At 49.1% G+C, this 27,489-nt stretch overlaps 1 protein-coding gene across 19 annotated transcripts in view; it reads right to left on the bottom strand.

Moving 5' to 3' along the window:
* SORBS1 (sorbin and SH3 domain containing 1) overlaps positions 1 to 27,489 on the bottom strand; it is a 200,998-nt gene that overhangs the window by 88,810 nt on the left and 84,699 nt on the right. For 4 of the 19 annotated variants that reach the window (XM_014532641.1, XM_014532643.1, XM_014532644.1 and 1 more), the window contains exons 3-9: positions 22,303 to 22,358; positions 20,317 to 20,385; positions 17,949 to 18,044; positions 16,395 to 16,523; positions 6,886 to 6,912; positions 6,664 to 6,776; positions 458 to 820 (exon numbers count right to left, since the gene is read on the bottom strand). In XM_014532641.1, the coding sequence (XP_014388127.1) occupies positions 458 to 820; positions 6,664 to 6,776; positions 6,886 to 6,912; positions 16,395 to 16,523; positions 17,949 to 18,044; positions 20,317 to 20,385; positions 22,303 to 22,312 (807 nt within the window). In that variant the 5' untranslated portion in view covers positions 22,313 to 22,358. Of the gene's footprint in view, positions 1 to 457; positions 821 to 6,663; positions 6,777 to 6,885; positions 6,913 to 16,394; positions 16,524 to 16,888; positions 16,945 to 17,948; positions 18,045 to 18,192; positions 18,327 to 20,316; positions 20,386 to 22,302; positions 22,359 to 27,489 lie in introns of those variants that run through there. The other 15 variants (XM_014532649.1, XM_014532650.1, XM_014532645.1 and 12 more) reach the window with 12 other exon arrangements.

The raw sequence follows: 27,489 nt of genomic DNA, 5'->3' as shown, positions 1-27,489 counted from the left end.
TCTCTGCCATGGCTGTGGACACGAGTTTGTTTACTTGCTAAATCCACACAAGAGTGACTCTCTTCCTCCCCTGCTCCCTGGTGGAGAAACGGCTGTTGGTTTTTCCACCTGATTCGTAGCTTTCCTCAGCTCTCAACAGTACACTTGCCTGCCTGTGGCGAGCACACCTAGCCAGAGGTAAGGCCACAGAGGCTGTTTTCTCGGCGGAGAACCAAGTTCCTTCAGGAAGATGTGCATTCCGAACAGGACAGTGAGGAAGAGGGAGGGAGACCGTGAGCAGCCGCGAGAGCCCGGGACACATGGAGGCATGCACTCGGGACAGCAGACCCGGCTCCAGCCATCACGCAAGCACAGGCAGCCAGCACTCCCTCGGAACTTAGTACTCCAGTGAGAAGGGCTTTTACTGCCAGGGCAGACATTCAGGAAAGCCGCGAGGAAGGGACCCCAGCAAGCTTACGGTACTTGAAACAGCTCCCGTGAGGTCAGGCTCCGAGACGCTGTGCAGGCCCTCCGGGACTGGGGGGACCAGCGGAGGCGGTGGTGAGAAGGATGGTGGTGTCTGGCTAACGGGGGGGTGGGGGCCCGGAGCGCTGGCTGGCGGGCTGTGGTGGGGCCGCCTCTGCAGATGAGGGGGAATGAAATCATCTAGAGTCGGGAAGGTCAGAGGTGAGCCGGCAGGGGCGGCCGCCGGGACTGGGGGGCCCAGTGGCCCCCGAGGTGCTGGAGGTCTGGCAGTGCCTTCTTGCCCTCTGTCAGTATTAACCAGGTAGAGAGGGACAACTATGACCTCAGGCTGGGCTGGGCTGGAGGAAGTGGCGTCCTGTAGGAAATAAGGGGTCGTTACGCAAAGGGGGACGGCAGCAGGGGAGAAGGAATTCCATATTTAAACAGTTGAGCGTGGACATGCAATGATGTACTCTGAGAACTATTTAATCGGTGCCCTTTGCTCAGGGTGCATGAGACAGTCGGTGCTAGCCAGCTGGCCTCCTGACACTCTATGACACAGAGGGAACCCCATCCAACTTTACTTTCCATCCATCTATTTTTGAATCCTTTTAACACTTTAGGAGAGAGAAAGAGAGAGAACAGGCAGGCAGGCTGTGTTTAACCCCCAGAGCCGCTTGCGGAGCCTGAAAGCTTGGGAGTAAATACAATTTCTTTGGCACTTGTTATAAAACATAAACGCCGTGTCCCACCGAATTATCAGGCTACGTATTCCACACTCTGGCATACTTACATATTCACAGGAAAGACAGACAGGGAGACAGAAAGGACTGTGCTGAGATGTTTAGAGAATTCGGGATTCAAGCTGCAGCGGTATTAACGAGGACAGGGAGGGGAGGGCAGCCCGGAACACAAACGAGCTCTCACATGAGTTCCAAAGAGACGGAGCAGACACACAAACATTCCTAGTTCCTTGCCTTGGCTGGATAACACGGCTGCAAAAGGTAAGGTTCTTTTCTCCTCCGGTTTTCGGGATCAGAGGTAACCTGGGGGCCTAGCACAGGTGGTCCCACTGCATCTGGGAACGAAGGCCGAGTCCCCAGGGAAGGACTCTCGCCACGGTTACCAGCATCTTTACGGGGGTCAAAGAATAGCTTGGAAGAGTGAGGAGGAGCAGAGCGTGGCCTTCCCGTGCCCGCTGAGCAGGAGACAATGCTGGGAGCCAGTGCTCGAGTGCCTTGGGCTGGGTCACGTGCAACACGAGAGCAGCTTTCCGATGCCACCGGGCAAATGTTATTGGCTAAACAAGGTACATATAAGCTGCTGACCTTTTTATTCCCAACTGCCTTATGACGTGGGTTAGAGCTCACATTCCCACTATAAACTGTCCTGGTGGCTGCACAGTGGCGCTGGGGTTGGGATGAAGCACTGGGGGACGTGGAACCTGGAAGCGAGGGCCCAGGACACACCACACCTTTGGGAGCTGATCTGGCTGCCAGGGGGACAGAGACAGGCTGGGGTGGTGAGGGGCTCTGCTGGCTGGGGGTGCCGGGTGGGGCGTAAGGCTTTGGTGAGCTCCGGTAGAGCGAGTCCTTGGAGGCACCGTGGAGGGCAGGGGGCTGCCATGCAAAGTGGCCCACTTTAGGGAGAGGAGGGCGTGGGGGAGAGAGAACCTTTAGTATGATTTTCAAGACACAATATTAAGACAGAGAAAAAAGAGAGAGGAGGGGAAATGGAAAGAAGGACGACCATTAGAAACAGCAGCATAACATGATCTGAAGAAAAAAACAAATCTAGACAAGTTTTTCAGCAAATCCTCAGCGTAGACTCTCATGGAGTCTACATCTCTCTCCGGGTCAAGCCGAGGACCGACTCACTCACCTGGAGGGGCAGGCCCGACCCCTCACCCGCAGGAGGGAGCTCAGCCAGGAGAGCCCCGCGCTGAGCCTATGTTGACGCCGATCCGTGGCTGACCTGCACTCTTAGACCTCCTGACTGAAGAAGGGTGCCCAGGGGCTAAGCCAGGGGAGGAAGCCCCAGGCCCCCAATTACTACACCTCCTCTCCTCAAAGATTCTCCTCTTTATGCTTTTGGCTTTAAAAGTTTAAGTTCACTGAAACCCTCAAGGGTCTTTCATGCTTTTCCCTCAGGATATGGAGACTGGGAAGAGCCATCCTTATTTGTGCTCCCAGGAGACAGAGGTCTAACGGAATCCCTGAGCTCTAGCACTCACTTCCATAAGCAGAACAAGCCACAGCTCCCCAAGAAGAGAGCGCTAAGGGCTTAGCACCCACATGTGCTCTCTCCTCGCAGGAAACAAGTCGATGGAACTAATTATTAGAAGGAAGACAGGCGTGGGCTGAAAAGCACGTAATCTCCAATTTTTGACGTACATGGAACAAAGGGATCAGACAATGAAGCACTCAGATTGGGCTGTACCTGGTTTATCAAACTCCAGCCATTCCCACCCAGCCCACTAGGAGGCAGTGCATTCTGGAGGGATGTGATCAGCCCCAGGGCTCCTGGCTTCAGAGCTAGAAAGCTGCAGGTCACATCTCACTCCCTCTCCCTCCACATGACTCCTCCTTGGGGCTCAGTGGAGCAGAAGGGCAGGAAATGGGGTAAATCTCCAGACTGATCCTCATGTCAGTGAGAGCCATCTGTCAACCTGTGGCTCACCTGGGAATTAGACCATAAGATGCGCAGTTTATTTTCCTAGTGTTGAATGGCTGAATGTCTGTGTCCCCCCAAATTCATGTGCTGAGCCCCTAACCCTAAGTAATAACTTTTAAAGGTGGACCTTTACGAGGCACTTAGGATTAGATAAGGTCATGAGGGTGGGCCCCCATGATGTGGATTAGTGTCCTTATAAGAAAAGGAAGTGACCAGAGCTCACTCGCTCTCTCTCTCTCTCTCTCTCTCTCTCTCTCTCTCTCTCTCTCTCCCCCTCCCTCTCTTTCCCTCCCTCCACCATGTGAGGACATAGTGAGATGAGCCAGGAAGAGAGCCCAAACCAGGAACCAAATAGGCCAGTACCTTGGACTTCGCAGCCTCCAAAACTGTGAGAAATAAGTGTATGTTGTTTAAGCCACCCAACTACGGTGTTTTGCTCCCGCAGCCCAAGCCTAGACACCTAGATGCCCTTCACTGGCCCCCGTCTTTAAAGATAACCGTCCTCCAAATGGCACAGGTGAGATCATTAGAGTGTGGTCAGTATCTGGGTTGTGACCAAAACTGGGAAGATACAAGGGTGTGGGTCTATTTTGAGGTTGCTTTTTATTTTTATTTCTTTGTGGAGTGCAGGTGGCAAGGGATAAAGGAATATTAGCAAGGGTAATCGATGAGAAATAAAAACGTTCTATGAGCCTGGATTAGAATATCAAGCCAGAAGCGGTAGATGACCTATTCCTTAACAAACTCGGTTTTCAAATAACCTGGATGGAGCAGAGCCTCCTTGGGTATCTTGGGCTGACTTGATGCCTAGCCTTCCACAGGCTGCCCATGACAGTGCCGGTGGAATGCGGCCATGTGGCAGCTAAATACTGGCCAAAAAGACAAAAGGAGCAGCCCCTGTTCAGTAGTAACCAGAAGCAAAGCCTTCCGGACGTGCTCACCTGGTCCTGGTGAGCGCAGGCTGGAGGCTGGGGTGTGTTTATGGACTAAACGATGCTCTCTAGAAACAAAGTGCTTGAACTGACACGCACCCCAGGGACCGTGGGGGTAAGGTGATCATGGTGGTCAGGGAAGTAAGTAAAAGACAATTTTGAATTAGGCTCAGATTTACTTTTATTTTGAGCTGGAGTGTCCCACATATGATTCCTTCTTGTCCAAAGATAGAAATCAATTGCAATGAGGTTTTAACTGGATTTGGCTCTGGCCATATACGGTGCCGCAGCTGCATTACATCAGGCGTGAGCCCTCCCAGGGCCTTGACCCGGGGGCGAGGACGCCTCCCCAGAGTGCTGACCACGCACTCGGAGCCAGAGGCCTTCCTGTCCTGGGGCTGCTTTTAGCCCCAAAGAAGGAGGGGGGCAGGCACAGTTCCTTTACACGGAAGGCGCTGCTTCATTGTAAACGTGGTAGGAACCACACTGGCAGCCTGCATCCTCCCCAGCAGGCTACTAATGAGATCTCATTTCTCTTAGCAGAAGGTGAGGCAATGAAAAGATGGGGCTGCTTGGAAGAATCTGTGCGGCTCCTAGTTTATACCGTTCCGGAAACTACCAATCCCCACCCCCACTGGGGACAGCAACACGATGATGCTGTCAGGGAGAGGGCAGCCCTGGCTCCTGTCACTGGGAGCAAGGGCAGCAGGGCAGCAGGTCCAGGCTGGCAGGAGGAAAGCAAGCCTGTGGGAACATCAGGGACAGGCTCCCCCTGAAGCTTCTGGACCCCAATCCAGTCCTGAGGAGATGCTAGGTCTGTAGGGATATGAGAGCCCCCATTTACCTGGCTGTTCTGGGACAGTGAATACTTGCAGCTTTGGCAATGGCTCTACAGACAAGTTGTATTCAGCCAACAAATTCAAGAGGTAAGGCATGACCTAAAGGTTCTTGACATCTGGACGGGCAACTTAACTCTGAACATACGGGATTCAACTGCTATAGCAGCAATTTACCAGGCTCCCTTTTAAAAAAGCAACGTCTCGGACAGTGACAGGTAAGAAAATATGCTATTCACAGGCGATATTACAGGATGTTCACACTTATATTATGAGGCTTACAAACTCCTCGAGGGCAACATTTAACACAGTGATCTGAACACAAGTGCCCAATAAAGCTGCGGTAAATTCATGTGTTTAAAGTGATTGTTTAGTTCACATGCTTTTAAAATCATCTCTTTTGAAGAGCTGCTTAAGAAGCCAAAAGGGATCAGTGAGCTCTCCTTGAGCTAAGTCACCGAGGGGAAGAGGCGTGCTTGTACGTTTGCCTGGCGTGGGTCAGCGCTGTTTCCTAACCGGGCCGAGCCGCCTGTACCCATTCTGAAGAAGGAAGCCTGTCGGACGCAGGCAGCACGCTTACCCGCCAGGAAGGTGGTAGAAAGGGAGAACTAGGGCACGCCACCTACTGGGCAACCCAGGTCCCGTGTCTGATGAAGACTTCGAGGCGCATTCGCAGCTCCTGGTTCTAACCAGTAGCCCTGGATGCACCGGGCCATGCCCCGGAGAGGCGGCCATGGTGGGGGAAGGCTTGGTGGTGCTGCTCGGCACACAAGGTAGACCATTAAGTGACCAGCTCTAAAGCTGGGAGGCGGGTCTACAGAGAGGAAGGAGGATGTTATCTCCGACTCGGTTTCTTTTCAGGGGCCAGTCCTCGGGAACAGGAACCAGAGGATCGCTGGAGAAGGCGTGTGGGAGCCAGGAAGGAAATGCAGAATTCCCGGGTCTGGCGGGTCCTGGGAGAAGGCACCCTGACAGAGGCAGGCACAGGGAAAGGACCCCCTGAGGAGCATATTTCTGCAATACATTTTGCGCAGCACAGCTTCCTTTAAAAGAAAGAACTGCTCCGTTCCATGGATGCGGCTCCTCTCTGTAAAGACGCCCCTCACAGATTGCCTGGATTAAAACAGGGTCCATTCCTTTCCTCAAAATAGCAAAGCAGCCACAGGGAGGGGCGGGCCATCAGTAAAACAATCTAGGACAAGGGACTGAAGCAAAATGATCTCTACTCCAGTTGTACACCTGGGGGCAGGGTGACAGGTTTAAACTACAGGTGCTCCCATTTTGACTCCTAGCTGCTGCTCCTGAGCCAGGGCGTGAGGTCTGGCCACAGCTCCCCATCTTAGGCTGAAAAGAGAGGAGTTGCTGGAACTCTTACAGCCCCACCTGCAGCTGGTTACCGGAATAAACACAAGAGTGCACTCTTGTCTTGAATATTATACTCTAAAGAGTTTTTAACAAACGGGCTCAGAACTTTTCCCCACATCCAAGGCCAAATGGCTTCCCTGTTCCAGAACATTCCTAAACACACATTACTATTATAACACATCGGGCCTCTATTTCCAATCCCCTGGTGCAGACCAACCTGGTTCCACGCCTCTGCTCCCCTCAACCCCAACTCTCCCTACGGCTGGTGCCTGAGTTTCTCCAGAGTGGCCAACAGCACAACTCTGAGCCAGCCCATTCCCCAGCGGAGCAAGCTGGCAGTACCATCTGAAGCTAAACGACTTAGGAACAGGTACCGCTCACTGGTGCCCACCCTGCCCTGGGCACATGCCTACCTGGGGCTTGTCGGAAGGAAGGTTGGGGTGCACGCTTCTGTAGCCCTTGGCAGCGAGTGAAGAGGGCTGGGCGTTTCCATTGGCATCAGCACTGGAAGAAAGCCGCCACTCATCTGCGATGGAAGAGAAAACAACACCCTCACTCGCAGGGAACGCTCCGGGTTCCCTCTAATTGAAGGGTCCCGGGTGGAAGGCAGGACAGAAGAATCAAGGGACACATACCTGCTGGGAGATTCTCTGACTCCAGCACTGTGTGTGGTGCAGAAAGGATGAAAACAAGAAAAAGGGAGGGGGGGACAGAAATGGTTACATTTGCAGGAAACAAGCATGCGCCCGACAGAAAGGCGCAAGTCCAGCGCCCGGCCGCCGGACACAGAATGCCCTCAGTCACAGCGGCCTAATTACCATAGGAACCCACTCTAAGCCACGATGTGCTCACAGGCGCTGACCTTTGCAAACACAAGGCTCACATTCACAGCAATGAAGAAACAATTGTTCCTTGACATTCTTATTTTACAGACTGAAAGGCAACAGAACTCCACTGTCCAGTTCCTCCTCACTAAATCTCATCCCCTCCTTCACGCCTGATGTGGGCACAGAGTGCCCCCTCCTCATTAGCAGGGGACTAATGAGCAGACCCCAGAGAGGGAGAGTAGATGAGCACTTTTCCCGTGGCTGCTGGTGCTGGGCTTGGGGACAACATGATTTCAGCCCAGAGGTATCTGCTGTGGTAAGGGCTTCTTTTCTCCCCACTGCTTTTCTTCTTTCTGTTAAACGAGCCACATAAACATTTAAAATCTAATCACCCTTTCTGAGTTTTCACTGCACTACAAGGCACCCTTGTCTCCCTCCAGCCGGCTACTATCCTGCCCTCCCAGTCATTGCCCAGCACATCTGAGACCCTAAACCAGTGATGGCGAACCTTTTGAGCTCAGCGTGTCAGCATTTTGAAAAAACCTAACTTAACTCTGGTGCCGTGTTACATATAGAATTTTTGATATTTTTGCAAACATAGGTTCGCCATCCCTGCCCTAAACCTCTCCTAACTTGACCCACTTAACGCCATGGGGCAACAGGGCACAATGGTCATGAGCTCGGCTGGAAAGGCAGCTGGACCTCAATTCAAATCTTGACTCTATCACCTGTGGGCTCTGTGTCCCTGGGCAAGTGATAAGCCTCAGTTTCTCCATCTGAAGAATGGGGATAATGATATGCCTGCTTCATAAGTGTTGTTTTAAGAATTAAATGATACAATGCATGAGAAATGCTTAGCCCACACCTGGCAGAGCTCAGTAAATGTCTACTCTGATCATCTTCTGCATCATCTCTCGCCTCTCTTCGCTATCCTCCCTCCATCTAGCCCAGTGGTCGGCAAGCTTTTTCTAAGAATTAAATGATACAATGCATGAGAAATGCTTAGCCCACACCTGGCAGAGCTCAGTAAATGTCTACTCTGATCATCTTCTGCATCATCTCTCGCCTCTCTTCGCTATCCTCCATCTAGCCCAGTGGTCGGCAAGCTTTTTCTGTAACAGGCCACACAGGAAATGTTTTAGGCTCGGCGGGCCATATGGTCTCAGTGACGACTACTCAACTCTTCTGTTGCAAAACAAGAGCAGACATGGATGATATGCATATGAACCAGTATGGCCACATTCTAATACACCTTTATTTACAGACACAGATTTGAATTTCATGTAATTTCCAAGCGGCATATAATACTCCTTTGATTTTCTTTCAACCGTTTAAAAATAGAAAAATCATTCGTAGTTCACAGGCTGTACAAAAATAGGCACGGCCACATCTGGCCCATGGGTATATTTGCCAACCCCTGATCTAGCCAATCCCTCAGCTTCCTTCTTCTCCCTGGGCGCCTGCTCTTGTCTGACTCTGTACAGAGATAAGAGGGAACAACACAGCAGTTCTCCCAGCCCGAGGCTCCACTTCAGTGTGTCCCTCAAGGACTAGAGATGGGCTTTCCAGAGGTCAAGTTGAGATTTACACACATTTATTGAACATTTTTCTGCCAGACACTGTTAGTCACTTTTGCTCCTATTTAGTATTTTAGTGCACACGAGGCTTTACTTCATGGACGAGGAAATAGAAAGGCCAACTGACTTGCCCAAAGTCACACAGCCAGGCGACGACAAAGCAGTCAGCCCAGGTCTCCAGAATGAAGTACGGCGCTCCGCCCACCATCCGTAGGATAGTCAGCAACCCCACATGGGCCACAAAGCAGAGCCTACATTTCAGGGAGGTGGGGGAGCCACAAGGTGTCAGAGCTGCATCAGAATCACAGAGGACAGACTGCTGTGCTCTGCCCCTCAGAGCCTCTGACTCATGATGGGAGGTCAGTCCAAAAATCTGCATTTTTAACATGTTCCCAAGGGAGGCCAAGGCTGATGGCCCATAACCTATACTTCGAGAACCACTGATATAAGGAATACTTAAAAACATCCTGGTTCTGGAAAACTAACTATATCTATTTTTGTTTGCTTATTCCCCCCCCACCCCTGCCCCAATCTGGTTAGAGTTTTTACAGATTTCAGTTGTATATTCCTTTAGTAGGTTGTCTGTTGCATTTCTGCTGCTCCCTTATGGACAAATCACAGGTATTTGTCTTCTCTTCACAACCACAGAAGTTGGGAAATTTACAGGACTTGAATTTTATTCACATTATTGCAATGTATTAGCTTGTGTGACCAAGGGCAAGCTGTCAATCACTCGAAACTTCACTCTCATCATCTATAAATCATAATCCTTACTCGCAGCGTTGCTGGAGCTCCAGAGGTCAGGTATGTGAAGTAGCCTCAACGTGATCATTTTCAACCCTCTCTGTTGCCTCCATCCAGAACCCTGGCCCTCACATCAAACAGATCCTGAAACACCAGGTGACACACTGTGACAATGACGCTCCCTACTCCCTGGCACCTGTCACTTTTACTGTCCCACCCTCCTTTCTACATTATTTCTCGTCTACCTTTGTCAATCATCCTATCAAGTTTATTAGATTTACAAATACACTAACTAAAATATCCATAGGCTCTGAGTGAGGAGGGGCTTTTCCTTAAAGGATGTGAGCTTTCTGCATGGATTTAGGGCACCTTATTTTGCACCTTCTTTGGTTCTCAGTTGGGTTGCTTCTACTCAGTGACACTGGCAAACATTATGTCGTGGAAAACTGAGAAGAGTCTGTGCCGCTGAAGGTCTGGGCATCATAAAGGGACTCCCGTGTCGGCACCAGACTGCCCGGTTTGAGTCCTGACTATCTCGCTAACTGCACGTCCCGCAGCAAATGACTTAGCCTCATTTGTGAAAGAGACATTATCTACCTCTTTTGAGTCATGAGGATCAAAGGGAAATGTCTGGCATAAGTATGAGCTCAGTAAACTAGGAATCCAAAACATAAGGGAAAAAAATCTGCCCAGACATAGAGGTAAATTAGAGTTGCTAACATCTGCCATTTGATAAATAGTGTCAAGAACATAATATTCTTGGGGCTCAACCCACTTTTTCTTCTAATTCCAAGTCATTAAAACGGTTCTCCTTTCCCTGTGGGTCCCAGGACCTCTCTGAGCAGTCCTCCCCTCTCATCCTTTACAGGACAGCTGTGTTTCTGCAGTTTCGTCACCCTTCATCCGTTACCCAGTCTTCTGAACCTTGAAGGCTGGTGGCAGCAGGACCATTATGTGCCCGAGTATAGCATGTGAAATCTTATACACATAACCATCAGCTATTAACTTTGATGTGAGGAGACTATCAGAATGCTTCCTTTAATAAATGTTGGAAAGCTGGGTCCTCTACAGCTCGGAAGAGACCCGAGCCTTCCCACAAGAAGGAAGTAATATTTATTTTGCCTTATCTCTTTGTGAAATCTTATACACATAACCATCAGCTATTAACTTTAATGTGAGGAGACTATCAGAATGCTTCCTTCAATAAATGTTGGAAAGCTGGGTCCTAGGTAGGCTCTACAGCTCGGAAGAGACCTGAGCCTTCCCATAAGAAGGAAGTAATATTTATTTTGCCTTATCTCTTCCTCCATCTGTCTTTCACAGACAATCTTTTCTGGCCTGAGACCACAGCCCCCTGACATTTTTTTTGTATCTCTTTCTGTGCTAATTTCATTTTGATCTGTTCTACATTGTTTTACTGATCAGTTCTTCTTGGAATCTTAGGATAACTTTCTCTGAGAGAATTGACACATTCTGTAGAGTGTCTAACAGATGAGATGTGTTAAAGTGGCTCTACGAGTGTTTTAAGCTCTTTATGTTTGTTTTTTACTCATGTTATGTGGTAAAGAACTTAACCTTACTCAAAAAGACATCTGGCTCTGCCCTCTGACTTCTGGGAGTTATTCTCTAAACCCCTGGAAGGTCATCCTGATAGGAGTGTCTGTGCCACACCAATAATGTGATTGAGGGTATCAGCACATAGGCAGTGGGAAAGCCTATGTAAGGAAGTCTCAACAAAAACTCTGGACATGCCCAGCCAGTGTGGCTCTGTGGCTGAGCGTCAGCCTATGAACCAGGAGGTCATGGTTCCATGCTGGGTCAGGGCACACGCCTGAGTTGCAGGCTTGATCCTCAGTAGGGGGCATGCAGGAGGCAGTCGTTTAATGATTCTCTCTGATCATTGATGTTTCTTTCTCTCTCTCCCTCTCCCTTCCTCTCTGAAATTAATAAAAATATATTTTTAAAAAACCAACAACTCTGTGGACACGTGGCTCAGGTGCACTTCCTGGTTGGAATATCTGAGCATCGTGTACACTTCAACGCCAGGAACTGCATGTCCTGACTCCACAGGAGAGGACATGGGAAACTCTGTGCTTCTCCTGGCTGATTTTAATCTGAAATAAACCATAACCATGAGCACAACAGCTTTCAATGAGCTCTTTCAGTTCTTCTAGCAAATGATCAACTCTGAGGATGGTTTTGGGAATCCCCTGAACTTGGAGTTGGTATCAGAGTGAGGGTGTTCTCTTTTGGGGAATTTCCCGCCATCTCTCGGCCCTGATTCTCACACATGTGCTCATAAAAAGGACTCTGCAGTAACAAGGGCAGGAAGTGCCTTTAACTGCTTCAATGTTAATTTTCTCATGACACCTTTCTGCTCCTGCCATTTCTGGAGAGCAAATGCGAGGCTCAAACTAGAGGAAATGAGCTGATTGCAGGTCCAAGAATCTTCAGGTCCAAAGCTGACTTGTTTCTCAAGAACCGGGCAGGAGTGGAGCCAACTGGCACAGAATGAGCAACATGTAAGATTTGACCTGGCTTTTGGCTTGTGAGTCAAAATGCAGGGACTGATGGTCTTCAGGCTACACCAGACAGGAAGCATATCACACCCATCACCAGTTCAGGCTCCCTGTCTCCTTTTGAGTAAAAATGCCCTGACCTGGGATGTGGTGGGGTCACTCTGAACCACAGGGCCAACACTGAGACTGCCAGGCAATGGCATCAGGGAGCAGGGATAAGGTAATGCCTCACCCAGTAACCTTAGTGGTTCTGATTCAAAAACCAAGGCCCACGTTCTGAGATTAGGAGGTTGGTTGGGAAGCCATGGTCAGGGACCCAGAGTCAAGCTACCACTTGAGAGCAGGAGTCTGGACTGTGGGTTTGAATTGGGGAACCCCAAAGGCTCCATTTGTCCCTAATCCCCAGCATCTCCACCTCCCCATGTTCATGTGATCAGGTGGCTCCCAAATCCATACTTCGACTCCAAATTTCCTCAAAGAAGTTCTTTCCTTGCCAAAAAAATTCAAGATGTCTAACAAAGGAATTCAACAGCCCTTCACCTTCCTGCATAAATCCACCATCTCCATGAGTGCCGGTTATTCTCCTGTCCGCACTGAGCTTTACCCCTCCGTGCTCCTTACACACACTGCACGGAGCCCTGCCCTTTCACTCTTCCGAATCCACTCACCCTTGGCCCCTGCTCTTCATTCCTGCTGCCACCACGCCAGGCCCAGGCCCTCATGGCCTCTAACTGAAATTGCTGAACCTCTTTGAAGGGCCTCCTGTCTGCAGTAATTAGAATGGTTACATGCCTGGCACTGTGTTAAGTGTTGATATGATAGAGCTCATTGAATCCCAACAACTCTATTACGATCATTCCTATTTTGTAAATGAGAAATTGAAGCTCTCTAGGGCTGAGTGATTTGCCCATATCACAAAGACGGTAAGTGGCAGAGCTGAGCCTCGGAGAGCTCTATGATTCAGGGACAAGCCCAGCATGAGAGAGTTGGAGCAAGGACTAGAAATAGGGAGTATCTCTGAAATGTGGGTGTCAAAGGCCCATGTAGGAAAAGAAATCAGATGCAGGTGCTGGGCAGTGTGGGGGACTGGAGCTTCCAGTCTAGGCCAATGATCAGCAACTTGGAGACCTGTAGGAATGGAAGATGGTGGCAAAGGCAGGTAGCAAGGTGAGGGGAGGGGTAGACAAAGCAGCCGGGGGACATATACTGGCCTAGTGATCAGGGAGAGAGCTGGACACTATCTGACATTAGTTCTCTGTGAAGACATTGGGAGTAGAAAGCATGCCCAATCCTTGGCAAGAGCCACTCATTACTGCACACTTGGTAGGGCTTCCAGTCCAGGCTGGGCTTCCAGTCCAGGCTGGGCATGGCTACCTGCAAATATTGTTCAAGACTGTTTTCATGAGGCAGGTCCAGGCCCAGTGCCCCACAGGCACAGGACAGGACTTCAGACTGGTGTGGGCCAACAAGTTGTCATCCAGAGGCCCAGAGGGAGGGAGTAGGCAGGGATGAGAGGAGGACGAGGGAGCCAGGATGCTGGTCCATGAGCAGCAGAGTACAGCGACAAGATCCCCACTCCTGAAGGTCCTATCTCTAGAGTCACATCCTTTTAACCTCACCCCCAGTATTAACTCATTCCAGCTCTTAATCAGTACGGGGCTCCCTGCCCTCCCTACTTAAAGCAAACTTATTCCTTCCCACTCAAACTGCTCTAGTACACAATCTTGAATTTGTCCAGTGAATGGAAATCAGTTTGTGTCAGGTCAGTTTCCAAACTTGTCAGGCCACAGAGCATTTTGGGACTAGAATGGCTTGGAAACCATATCACCCAGTCCCTCATACTTCAGATGTGCTTAAAATGTGTGACTTAACCACGGTCAGAAAGCAGGTAGTGGATTAGGGGCCCACACCTGGCTCTCCTATTACAACAAACTGCCTTCTGACTTCACCTAATGCACCCAGAATTATACTCCCTTTTCCTCCCTTCTCCCCCCTTCTCATCACAATTCCCAGCGACTCGCTTAGTGTCTGACACAGAGATGATGCTAAGTGAATGGCTGAATGAATAATTTGGATTCAGCGATCTCAATTTATGAGGATGAAAATAATCTACTAAGATTAATTTACTGTGAAGTGTGAATGACTGATAGCTATCCCCTAATTCTTCAGAGTTTTTGCATTTTAAAACATGATCTTTTATCACCCAAATTAGCTGTTATAAATTTATAAGACATAGAATTATTTGGGAACTAGAGAGAGTTTCCTAAAGTGACTCAAATAACTGCACAGTCCTGTAGTGAAAGCCTACTGACAGTGTGGCCCTGGATGGGTAGCTCAGTTGGCTCAAGTGTCATCCTGATATGCCAAGTTTGAGGGTTTGATTCCCTGCCAAGGTACATATAAGAATCAACTAATGAATGCATAAATAAGCGGAACAACAAATTGATCTCTCTCTCTCTCCCCACTCCCCTACCCCTCTTTCTCTAAAATCAATCAATTAAAAAAAAAAAGAGTAGTATTTGCATTCTGATAGTGCCACACTATAACCACCAGGGGGAGCTCAAGGCTCCTCCTTCCATTCACCTCTCACTCACCACCAGAGAAAGGGCCAGGGGGTGGCCAGTGTTTTATTGGGCCATTGGGCTGGAGGAGGGTTTTTCTCTTTAACCATCACTTGGGATTCTCTCTTCCCCTAACGTCCTCCAGCTTGGGAGCTGGATTTTCCCAATTAGGCCTGAAGAGGCTGGATTAGACTTGTTTTAGGAAGAAATTATTTTGCCTTCACTTCCTGGCCCCACCTTTCCTGGAGACGAGAATGGCAAACAGCAGTGGGGCAAGAGTCAGGTGTAAACTCAGGAATGGAGGGCCACGAAGCTACTTTTGAGTTTTAGTGCTGGAGGCCACTCACGTTTTCCCTTAGTCAAGGGAGAAGAAGCTCACACTCCAGCCTGGCCTCGCCCTCGGACATCTGCCTTGGCACCTGCTCCCGGTGGATGGGACAGAAAGAAAGCCAGTTCCCAGGATGCTGGGCGCTGACCACCCCCATCTTGTCTAACTCCCTTCTATCACCACACACTGCTCCCCACTGTGCCAAAGAGTTTTCATGCCCCCCTTCCTTTCCTCTCTGGTCCCAAGGGGGTCGTCATCACCCCAATTCCTTTTCTCCCTTCATTTCCTTCCTTTAAGAAACTCCTATCCCCTATAGTAGCTCTCAAATGGGGTCCTCGAACAGCAGCATCAGCCTGACCTGGGAACGTCAGAAATGCAGAACCTGGGTCGGCACCCCAGCCCCTCAGGGGGGAATCAGGAATTCTAAAGCTCTGACGCGGGCCCAGGAACCTGTATTTTTATCCAGGTGATTCTGATGCAACGCAAGTGTGAGGACCGCCCACTGCCCACAGAGGAGAGGGTCGTCCCGCCCGATCCTGACGGTGCCTGTGGGACCTCAACATCAGCGTTTCCCAACTCCCAGGACCCTTGGGTTGTAGAGAGCTCTCTCCAAAGCGGCCAAAATAATCAGGTCTTCCCAAGGTTACCGAGTATTTAGAACTAGAATGGCTTGTAAGCCATCTTGCCCAAGTCCCTCAGGTTTCACATGTGTTCAAAGGTGTGACTTATCCAAGGTATGAAAGCACTACCAAGGTAGTGGATGAGGGGCCCATGTCTGACTCTCCTGCTGCAACAAATGCAGCCCATTCCATGCCACCAGGTGTGGTGCAAAACACCTCCCGCACTTGCATCCTCACAGGGATGCGGGAGGCAGTGCAGATGAGACTACCAGCCGTGAGAGACTAACTATATCCCCGGACTCGCACAGCCAATAGGTGAAGGGGCTGAACACAAATCTACCAGCTCCCGAAGTCCCAGGTCTAAACCTAGACACCCAGGCTTCCCGAGTGGCGGGTCGTGTGGGGAGCTGTGCTTCAGAGGGGCTTCTTCGTCTCTGTAGCTCCTAGTCTGCACTGGTCTGAGGCCTGCTCTTTTGGTCCTGCTCCCTGAGCTGCCAGGTCACCCCCCGCCAAGCCTGACCCCTGCCCCACCTCTGGTCTCCTGGGAGCCAGGTCAGTCAGCCGCCTAAACTTCTCAGTGTCCTCTGGCTTTCTCTCAGCCCCAGCCCTGCCTGGCCAGGCACAGCCAAGCCCTCAGAGACACCTAACCACTAGCCCATCTCTCCACTGCCCCCCCAGGCCTCCAAGCCTCTCCATCCTCACCAGTGCAGTCAGCAGAGACCCCAGCTCTGAGATAGGGTGTCTGCCCACCTGTCCAGTCAAAAGCTAAAATAAAGTGGTGGTTGCTGCTGTGCCTCTGTCAGAAGCAAGAGGACCCTGTCAGTTCAGGGCACTGATCACCATGTATCGCAGATGGGACAAAAAGCTGAGTGACCCAGGGGCCCCTGGGAGAATCAGGAAGCAGCTGATGAATCTGTGCCCTTCCCAGGTGACTTGAATACCTGCTCCCAGTCACAGGGGTGGCTCACCTGGTTTGCTTTCGTATTGTGGGCTTTCCTGAGGGCTCACAGGGCTACTGCTTGGGGTGTCCCTGTAGGAGGATGAGGCCCGGAGAGTCACGGCTCCCTTCCCAGTGCAGACTTTTGTAGGATCCATGTCTGAAAAGGAAAAGATCCAAAAGGGAGGACTGAATGCAAAGCTCCTAGAGGATTAAGCAACAGTCAGCAAGCAACTTGTTACAGCTGGGGGATGAGATGAACCTGGGCACAGCCGCACAATCTTATGGTCAATGAAAATTAATTTGTGGGTAGTGGAGAGGAATGAACCCCATTTTCAGAGGTTTACCACCCATCATGAGGTTAGAGGGAAATGGAGTATATGTATGAGTTACAATATCAGCTGAAGACTTTTCAAAATGAAAGCGGGTTTATTTCTTTTATTAAATGAAGTGTAGGTTGGTGAGCAGATGTCTGACCAATTAGTAAGGCACAGAGTTTATGAAAGATTTCTCAAGTTTCCAGACCATCCGTCTTAGAAAAGCTCTAGGCACATCAGGAATTCAGTGGTTTTCTGCAGAGAATCCCTTCTCTGGTGGGAAAAGGAAAAGAAAACCTGCATCAGCAAGTCAGGACCCTGAAAAGATGAGACAGGATCTGCTGCCTGGGCAGAAAGACCAGGGGTGAGAGAGCCTTGCATTCCAACTTAATGAAGAAAATTCACACCAAAGGAAAGGACCAGGAATGCTAAAGCCTTCCCTGAACAGTGTGCGCGGCACCCAGCTGAGCCGTCACTGGGTCCCGACCTCTCCGCAGGTGACAATGGCCTAATAACAGGCCCAGGTCATCTTTCAGAATCGCACTGAGAAGGGTTTCAAAACAGGCTTCAAAAGAGCTGGCTGCTCACCCTCCCAAGAGTCGGCCCGGGAGGCGCCGCCAACGCAGAGCACAACCCTAGCAGGCGCACGTGCTCACGCTTCTTTCTGTGCGGCCGAGCTGAACTGAATTCCGCAGCACAGCTGGGATCGCTGACCTAAAATCGTCAAGCCTGGGATTATGAGGTCAAGTTTAAGGTGGGCAGTGGACAGGATGGGGGCTCAGACATCCACCTCATTCCCAGGCCTGTGCCAGGCGGAGAGAAGCGAAGCCTCTTTTCCAAGTTCAGCCCAATTCAGAGGGTCCCTGTGCGGCCACATGAATTCTCCGGGAGACTGGAGTTCTAAATAAAGTATTGAGAGCTGGAAACCTCTAGGGAGAGCCTAAGAAGTCCATGTACCTCAGACCTGCACAGAGTAAATGCTTAGCCTCTGGGTGACCCTTCTCCTAAAGAGAGGAAGGGGCACAAGGTAGCTGTCAGTTTGTCTCCAGACTGGCTGGCTCACAGAAACACACACACACACACACACACACACACACACACACACACGCACACACAGAAATGAAGAAAGGAAACCAACCGAGGAAGTGAGAGGGAATGGCTCCTAAGCATGCAAGGATTAAGCCTCCAGTCTTTGTTAGAAGGAAAGAAGAAACACCATGCATGATCTGCTAACAATTAAAAGAAGAAACCAACTCAAGGAGAGGTACCTGGAGGGAGTACTAGGCCTGGAGAGCTTTTCACTGTCTTCACAGGAATTATTTTAACAGCAGAAATAGAGCGTGCGCGTGAGGGGTCGGTGGTTGCTGCAAACACAAAAGGGTAAATGGTGCCTCCAGGAAGGACATTAGGAAACACTCAGGCAGTTGAGGGACTCGGCAGGGACAATAGGAGGAAGTCGCCCACATGAAAAGAACACTAGAAAGAGCAGTAGATGCAGTGATTTGAAATAACCTGCTTTCTCTCTTTAGAGTTCTGTGCCAAGACGGCAGAACCCTCCCTCCTACCGGTGCCCGCGTGCAGTTGGTCAGTGTCTCTGTACCTCCTGCCACACCAGGAACTTGCCAAGATTTAGAGATGCAGATGGCCTGGCAAATAGAGGAAGGGGAGAGAATCAGGGTCCAAGGGGCCCCTGAAAGAATGCTGGGGTGTCTGCGCTGGGTTGTGGGTGAGTGTGCTCCGAGAAGGAGAGCTATGGCTCTGGCCCCAGGTGAGTGGAGGAAGGAAAGGGACCAGTCTGTGAGTTGCCTGGTTCCTTCAGCCATCACAACTGCTTCCACAGAATCGTACCTTCTGGGGTCCTGTGCCTCCTCTGACAAGTATAGCCCTCTGTCCCCAAGCAAATCAGAACCCCCATCTGTCAGGCAGCAGATGGTCTTGCTTCAACCCACCCTTTCTCGGGCAAGAGGTTGCCAAGTGTCCAAGTGCATATTCAAGACTCAGGGCAGCACCTAAGTGCGCAGCCCAGGATCTGACACCGGCTGAGCTTTCAGACCAGGAGAACTCGTGGGGCGCGGCAAGGGCTGCACGTGTGAAGGTACAAACACGCTTTCGCAGCAATCCTGTTTATTCACTGCTCTCTAAGACCAGCTGGGAGACTGGCTGGTGGGAGACTTCTGTTATGTTACCATTTTCAGAGGAAGAAGCCAGAGGCTCAGACAGCCGCTCAGTCACCCAGCTTCACTCAAGGAGAGAGGCTGAGGCTAGAGTTCACTGTCCCGGCACTGGGTTCAGGGACCTCCTCGGGCCACCAGGATGACCTATGGTTGCATCTGCCTCCTCTTCCCAACCAAAGGTGATTTTTACTGAAGAGGGAGCGGAAACCACCTCCATCTGCCGCCCTCCCCCCGCACCTGGAGCCTCTTCCTTAAGTGGATTCACAGGGACGGGGTTGCTGGCACCACAGGCTCTTTAAGCATCAGAGCCCATCCTCTCCGTGCTCCTCACTGGAGGACTGAACCCTCCCCTGGAGCCACTCCACAGGCACCGCCCTTCAACATCCCCTGGTGCAACTCCGCCTGATCGTCCAGGACCCCGAGAACACGGCCCCACACCCTGAGTACAGGAGGGCGGCCAGCAGGGAGGCAAGAACAGGCTGGCAGCAGGACATCTCTTGACAGAGAAAGCGCCCCAAACCACCACCCCACTCCCCACCCCTCCGCTCTCTATGCCTTCCCTCTCCGGCTCTTCCTTCTGACTTTGCATTTGGCCTTGTCGAAAAAGGAATACTTGGCTAAACCAGCCTAAAATTACAAAAGCCAAACACATCAAACTCTCTGAAGTTACTTAAATGCCCAACGATAGGACTTCTGCCCTCCCTCTCTGATACCCTAAAATTTAGTGGGGTGAGCATGGAGAGAACCACTGGCACCCAGAATCTGAAGCAGGAATAAATACTGCAGATCATGCAATGCCTGTGTTTTCTAGTCACACCCATGAGGACAAAGGACCTCCTGAGATGTCTGTACCTTATCACTCCAACCCACCCCTGGCTGCAGAAGAGCCACGGGAAGCCCCGCTGCCTGCTACCTGGGCAGCCACATCGAGACATTCGGGATGAGAGATGACAGGGCAAATGGGACCTCAAAGGTCATCTTATCCATCACTCATTTCGCACTTAAATCTTTCATCCTAAAATTTTTAAAAACTGAAAATATGAGAGGATGTGCATGAAATGAATGCCACTGAAATCATTTATTTCAGCAACAAAGGCTCCTGCCTCAGGGTCAGGGCTATGAAGGTGAAATGCCGGTGAGGAAAACTTCAGGCTGATAAATGCCATATGCAGCAGGCAGGAGGTACACCTTGGTCTGTATATTTGATCTGTTATTTGAAACACCCTGTGAGCAAGGGACAGTTTTTAATAAGTCACCTCACAGTGGAAAGCAGCAGCCTCAGACTCCTGAGATACAAGACCATGCTCACGGTTTCAGAAACTCAGTGTGGGAAACAGGTCCCCAGTAAAGGGCCTGATTGGACCATGACTATTCCCACTGGGCAGGTGGTCCCGCCCCAACATCCTGCTCCTTCTAGAAACGCTTCCCAGTACCAAGCCGGGCTTCCCTTTAAAAATCTTACCTTTGTCTTGCCCATTGCTGCCTGGTGCCAACCCGTTCACCACGGCTTTAGAAGAGCCAACGTCACATTCTGGAGAAAGAAAGAAGCATGAGGCTAGGGATGAGGTCTCCCCAACATTTGTTGAGTCCCACCCGGTGGGAGGTGCTGGGGACGTGGGGGCTGCTCAGGCCTGGAGATGGGCCCCCTTGGGTGTCATGGGAGAATTCGGAGTACTGTGTGTTGTCTGGACCAGGAGAGAAGGCAAAAGCTGTTTTCATGCTGCTCTGTCCACCAGAGGTTAAAACAAGTGTTTCCCACAGAACTGCTTTCTTCCTAATGATCATTTTTAATAGCGGCATATTATTCCCCCATGTAAATACACAGCATGAACCTAGAGAGACCCCACCTTTATGTGGATGGTGTTTTTGTTTTCTTGGAATTAAGACAGAAATTCCCAAGAGTGGAGTTGTCAGGTCAGAGGGTCCAGACTTTTTGGACTCTGGCTGTGAAAGCCTCCTTCTAGCACCACCCGAGAGGGAGAAGTAGGGAGACCTCACACAGGCACTTCCACACCCTCGCCCTCCGGCCCGGCCCTCCCCTTCTACTTCCTCTGCCCTTATTTTGCCAGGAGTAGGTAGCAATGCAGTTTGGGCTAATTTTGATATTAGAAGAACAAAAACTCTTTAGGCTGCAGAGCCAAAGTTTAAAAAAATGATAACAAAAATGAAAAAGCGTTACAAAGCAGGAGCTGCTGGCAGTACCTGAGCCCCTTGGAGGGAAGAGGTGTGCAGCATCTTATGCATAACAAGAGCACCGAAGGCATCAGGGGCCAGTCCCTCCCCTCCCAAGGAGGTCATCGGAGCTGGGAACCCATGGACGGAAGACCAGCCAAGCCTGGCGCCAGGTACTCAGTACTTAGGGAACAAGGCCTCACTTAATCCTCACACAATCCCAATGGATTGGTGCTTCTAGGATGTCTGTTTTACGGGGGAGAATGCAGAGAAGGGTCCACCACAGGCCCAAGGTCACACAGTGGTACCTGAGGAAGCCAAGTTGTGGCCCTGAGCTATCCCACCCAGAGCCCTCCTCAGTCCTAAGCACACACTGTCCGCCCAGTTTAGGACCTGGCTAAAAAGGCACTGTATGTAAATATGTGGAAAGACTTGTTTCTCATCCTCTGAGATTTCCGGAACATGCTGGAAATAACTCAGGATTGGGACACCCTTGAATAAGCTAGTCCTTTGGTCATCCCCCTCACCCCCACAGCCTACAGGTCACGGGAGGCTCCAGGCAGGCTCAGTGGCTGAGGCGGGCCCAGTGGCCGAGGCAGGCCCAGTGGCCGAGGCAGACAGGTCTTAATCTCCAAATGGAAACTTCTCTGCCTCAAACTCTTGGCTGCACAATGAGCAGGGGCTTGTTCCATTCCCCGTCTTCCCTAGCCCATGCTTTCCACCCCAGCTCTAAATGCAATATACTCAAAACTGGTCATTTGTGTAGGTCTTGATTTTTACTACCACATGCACAGCAAAAGGGGAGCACACCGCTCCGTCAGCCTGGATGAAGTAAGTGTTAGATTAGCTTGCACCCAGGGGCAATTATAGTCCATTGGTTTCTTTTTGCTGCACTCACTGGGATTAAGAAATGCCACTGAGGTGTATACATGTCAAAATTTATCAAATTGCATACTTAATAGATCCACAGTTTACTGTATGCCAATTATACCTCCATAAAGTTGTTAAAAATAGAGAGAAAGGAAGCTATTACAAAGATGAGGACACATGCATGTAAAGTGTATAGCATAGTTCCTGTCACGTGGTAGAGAATAAATCCTCAACAATGCATGTGATGATAGTGATGATGACGATTTATGACAAAGCTCTGGCACTTACCCAGGTCTCAAAAATAAAAAATGAAATGTAGTTGGAACCTTCAGAGTAAGTAAGAAATCTGGGTAAACTGCCCAGTTTTGTAGATTTGTCGAGAAGAAAAGGGTTTTAAATGACTTACCAGAGCTCATGGTGGTGACAGGACAAGTCTTTTGCAACTGGGGCTCGGCACTTGCTCTGCAGAAAAACAAAACCACACAATGAAACCAATGAATGGCAGGTTCAAGATAAGTGCCTGTGGCTCACATTGAAAAGGAAAAAACAACACATACATCCTTGATAAAACAGAGCTGAACCAGGAGTCAACGTGGCCAAGCTTCTGGTCTGCTGCGTACTAACACGACCGCGGGCACATCACTCAACCACCTTGGCCACAGTTTTGTTGCCCGTACTTGATTTCAATACTATGCAAGGTCTCTTCCAGCTCTAATCCTATATAATAAAACCCTGATATGCAAATCAACCAAACGGTGGATCTACCGGTCACTATGATGCGCATTGACCACCAGGGGGCAGGTACTCAATGCAGGAGCTGCCCCCTGGTGGTCAGGGCACTCCCACAGGGGGAGGGCCACTCAGCCAGAAGCCAGGCTCACAGCAACATTTGGGCCGTGAACCAGGCCTCTAGTATTCGAATAAAACCCTAGAGTTACATGAGTGCACATGGGTCACGGAGAGAGTGAAGTTCGGAAAGAACCAAGTTTTAGGAGAAAGATGAAATCACAATATTATTGGAGGTTAATAATAACAACAACAAGAGCAGCAGCAATAAATATGGCTCATAAGGCACAGGGAAATGTTCAAGATGCTTTAATTATGTTAATTCACTTGATCCTCACAATGACCCTACAAGGCAAGCACTAACACTGTGTTGGTTCATACAGATGAGGAAACCGAGGTGCAGAGAGGTGAACAAAGAGTTGCTACTGGAACCCAGACAGCCTGACTTGAAAGCCCAGGCTCTTAGGCACTGCACTCACCACTGACACTCAAATGAATAACCCTCTCAGTTAGTATGGTCTCATCACCAGTAATGTCACTAGTTTCTTCTTTCCTAGAACTTCATGTAAATGGTATCATAATGCATGTAATCTTCTATATAGCTTTTCTTGCTCTGCATAACACAATTTAGCATTTGGCCACATATATGTGGGCCTATTTCTGGACTTCATTCTGTCCCACGGATCTGTCTTTATGCAATAACTCACTGCCTTGATTACTGTAGCTTTATCGTAAGTGTTGAAATCAGGTAGCATGAGTCTTCTAACTTCGTTCTTTTTCAAAATCGTTTTGGCTTTTCTAGGTCCTTTGCATTTTCATATAAAGTGTAGAATCATCTTTCAACTTTTACCAAAAACAAAACAAAAAGCCTGCTGGAATTTTTATTGTGATCATTCTGTAGTAAGAAGGTCAAGGTATGGTCTGAGGCTCTGCACAAAGAGACATGCTTTAGTTTCCTTTCTAACATGGGCACCGGTTTCCTTTCTAGGTGGCTGCCTTGCTGTCCTTGGAATTGACCGAGTAGAATGCTCAAGGCAACAAGCAAATCACTCCAAGTCCTGTGCAGCCCAAATCAACACGAACTTTGCCTCTGTCACTGTCAATACACCTGAGACGACCCATGACCTTCAACAGCCCCCTTAGATCATTCTCTAAGCGGTGGAAACATCTGTTCTCTCAGTCAAGGAGCATAACCTGTGTTCTGAACGCCCCAGTGGTTTCCAGCCCTGGTTGATAATACATCAATTTGCTTCCCAGGACCAAAAGGGCTGTGGTGATAGCATCCAAACATTTTCATGTAAAACTTTATTTTGGTAATCAACTTTTTATGTTAAGGTTTTATTTATTTAGTTTTTGAAGCATTATTTAAGAAATGGTATTATTCAACCACAGAGCTATCTTAACAGAAAAGAACTTTTATTCCTTTACAGTCCTTCCTACCTTCATTTATTTGTATAAATAGCACTTACATAGTTGTAACCATATGTCTGGGCAGTTTCGTGTTCTAACTTTTAAATTAAATATTTCATGAACATTTCCTGAACTTCTACAGTCATTAAGTCCATCATTTTAGTGGCTATATAATATTTCATAGTATTAACATGCTATAATTCATTTACCAATTCCCTCCATATTATTTAGTTTAATTCATCTTAATTTTGTAAATAAGTACATAGCACAACAGCATTCTTAGGCAGGGGAGGAGATGAATGGAAACATTCTATGAACCAAACACAAAGGATGCCTCGTCTCACACACGATGAGTGATCACTGTCATATGTGGGTAGCCCTTTGCGCGTTCTATATTTCTTAATATAGATTCTGGTGATTTCTGAGTGTCAGCCCCTCTTACTTACAGACTAATCTTAAGTACACACGGTCAGGGCTAATATCCAAAATACTATCCATCACTTTGCCACAACGTCCACCACCACAGCAGACGCCAGCTAAGGCAGGCTCTGGGACGCCCCTCCCTGTGCCAGGAGCTAACCATGCAATGGCTGGATTGTAAGGAGCTGGAAGAGAATGGGCCCAGGCTGGTAGGTAGGACACTATTTTGATATTTTAAGAACTAGTATGACAGTAGGTGTCAATGACGATGCATAGGTGAGTACCAGCTCTGCACACAAAGACTTTTGGGGGAGTAGGTTCTGCTGTTGTCACTTGGTGATTGATTGAATCTGCAGCAGGTGACACAAAAGACACAGTGGGCTGTTTAAAATAAAAACTGTAGCAAGAATGGCAGTGGCAGCTGTGCCAAGGATGGCGCCCAGGGCCCAGTCCTCGCCAGGGGTGGCAACAGCAGTGACACCCTATCCAGACTATTCCAGAGCCCGATGTTGGCTCTCATTCCAGCCAACTCAGCCTCCTTGAATTCCTGCCCTGTTCTGAGTGCCATTCCCCAGTCTCCCATAAACTCAGAACTACTTGAGATCTTGCCAATAAATCCCTTTCCAGTGGGAGTTGACCAGAGGTGGTTTCTGGTCATTTGCAACCCAAAAACCTTGACCAAGAAAGATGAGGAGGAGGAAGGCATCCCTAAGGTTTCGCTGGGAGAGGAGAACCTTCATCCCTCTGCAGTAAGACCAGCCAGACCTGAATCCCACGTGGCTCAGCAAATGGTTTTGTCAGCGAAGATGCATCCGGAAGCTGCACAAATTGAGCCTGACCAGAAGAACGCCAAGAGCTTTTTGAAAGTCATAATCAAGTCCTGGCTGTTTATTTAGACACTAGAGGCTTGATGCACAAAATTCATGCAAGGGGCCCGGCCCTCGCAGCCCTGGCTTCGTCCGGAAGGACATCTGGTCTAGTTAGCATATTGTGCTTTTATTATTATAGATAGTACAGGCTATTACAATTATATGTAGAATGTGAGAGTTTATTTTACATAAAAACCCTGTGACATTTAATATTTGTTTTAAAACTAAGCTGTAGAGAGCTGATTTGGTTGTGAACATGATGGCACCTCTTTGGAATTTCTCCCATGTGTCCCCTCCAAGGGGTAAAAGCCAAAAAGATGACCAGTGCCAACTAGTGACAAAACCGGACAGCTATTCCCCCAATGGATTGCGGGAACCTACACAGTATCACAGCTTGAGTGGGCCAGTGAGGGTCCAGCCACCATTCCACTCCTTGGGCCATGGGACCTACCATACTTGGTCAAAGCATCGCAGCATCCACACAAGCATTCCACCAGAAGAACAAGATGTGAAGTAGCCAGACTTGTTAAGAATGCGTCTGGATAATTAACAGTTCTGTATGGTCCCTCCCTCACTCCACGACCCTATAATTCTGAGATGACACAGAGTGAATAATTACTGAAAAGCAAAAGTTACCATATACTCCTGCTTCCAGCTGAAATAGGATCCAATAACTAAATATGGGTTTTTGTTGGGGAAGGAAAGAAGGTCCTTATATGGGTGGTTCAGGGATATGTGACTAGGGAGGAACTGAGTTTGCTGTAAGAGTGAGTTCAAGGTCCAGCAAAAGTTTGTGGAAGACAATGAGCCTTTGGTTGACCTCTCCACACAGCATGCTCCAGCTTCTCCTATGTACTGCGGTATTTTGCCTCCACGAGCCCCCCCTCCCCCCCGCCCCCACATACACACACAAACACAGGACTGTAAGTTACAGGAATGGAGACCCGATGTCATCCTCAGGAGCAAGGATACAGTGGGTGCTCAATCATGAACTTTGCCCTTGTCTCTATTTAGCCTTCAGAACCTACTTTGGAGTCTTATCTTCAAGATAACCAGACCCTCCTTAACTCCACTGCAGCTGCTTAAAAGGAAGCTGGCTCCCTGACCGAACTCTGGTTAAACTCTAGCTTTGAAATATAATCTGGGACTTGATATATTTGTTGCTACTTCCAAAGGCTTGAAAAGCATAGGGACAGCTCACAGAGCCTTGCTGCTTTAAACTCTGCTGGTCCACCAGCAAAGCCACGCTTCTTCAGTTTTTCAATACCTCATCCTCTTCTCAATCTCTATTAATGTAATTTCTCTCCAAATGCACTCTCTACGTTATTGGAGAGGGTGCAGAGACTCCTCAGAAAGCCAGAAAGGATAAAACACTGTGTTATTAACACTTCTTTGCATGGAGAGGAAGTTAGGATAAACTCGACCCTGACATAAACTTCAGCCTGGAATCCCATAGCACAGTTGGGGGCTCAGAACACAACAAACACAATCTTTCTGTGAAAAGATCGATGCTTCTGGAGAGGGAGCAATAGGCAAACACACCAGAAAGGCCACCCCCCACGTCCTCCCATTTCCTCCTGGAGTCCCTCCAACACACTTTCCGTTCTAACCAATTATCTGAAATGGCCTTCAGAAAGGTTTCCAGTGCACACACGGCCAAGCCCAATGAATTCCGCACTGATCAGGGCCTCGCTGACCTTTCCACCGAACTGAGGACAGTTAACTCCTTCCTCCTCCCACACACGCTCTCTGGTCCTGATTTCTAAGTGTCACTGTGGACCGGTTTACCTTGGGCCATGAGTATCCTTCCTCTAGAAAGGGGCCTCTGTGGTTCTTCTAGCACAGTGGTTCTCAACCTTCCTAATGCCGCGACCCTTTAATACAGTTCCTCATGTTGTGGTGACCTCCAACCATAAAATTATTTTCGTTGCTACTTCATTAACTGTAATTTTGCTACTTTATGAATCGTAATGTAAATATCTGATATGCAGGATGTATTTTCATTGTTACAAATTGAACATAATTAAAGCATAGTGATTAATCACAAAAACAATATGTAATTATATATGTGTTTTCCGATGGTCTTAGGCGACCCCTGTGAAAGGGTC

The sequence above is a fragment of the Myotis brandtii genome, unplaced genomic scaffold (assembly GCF_000412655.1).
Source record: "Myotis brandtii unplaced genomic scaffold, ASM41265v1 scaffold902, whole genome shotgun sequence".
In the NCBI taxonomy this organism is placed as follows: domain Eukaryota; kingdom Metazoa; phylum Chordata; class Mammalia; order Chiroptera; family Vespertilionidae; genus Myotis; species Myotis brandtii.
The sequence above is the reverse complement of the archived record's forward strand: the minus strand, read 5'-3'. Positions and strand labels throughout refer to the sequence as shown.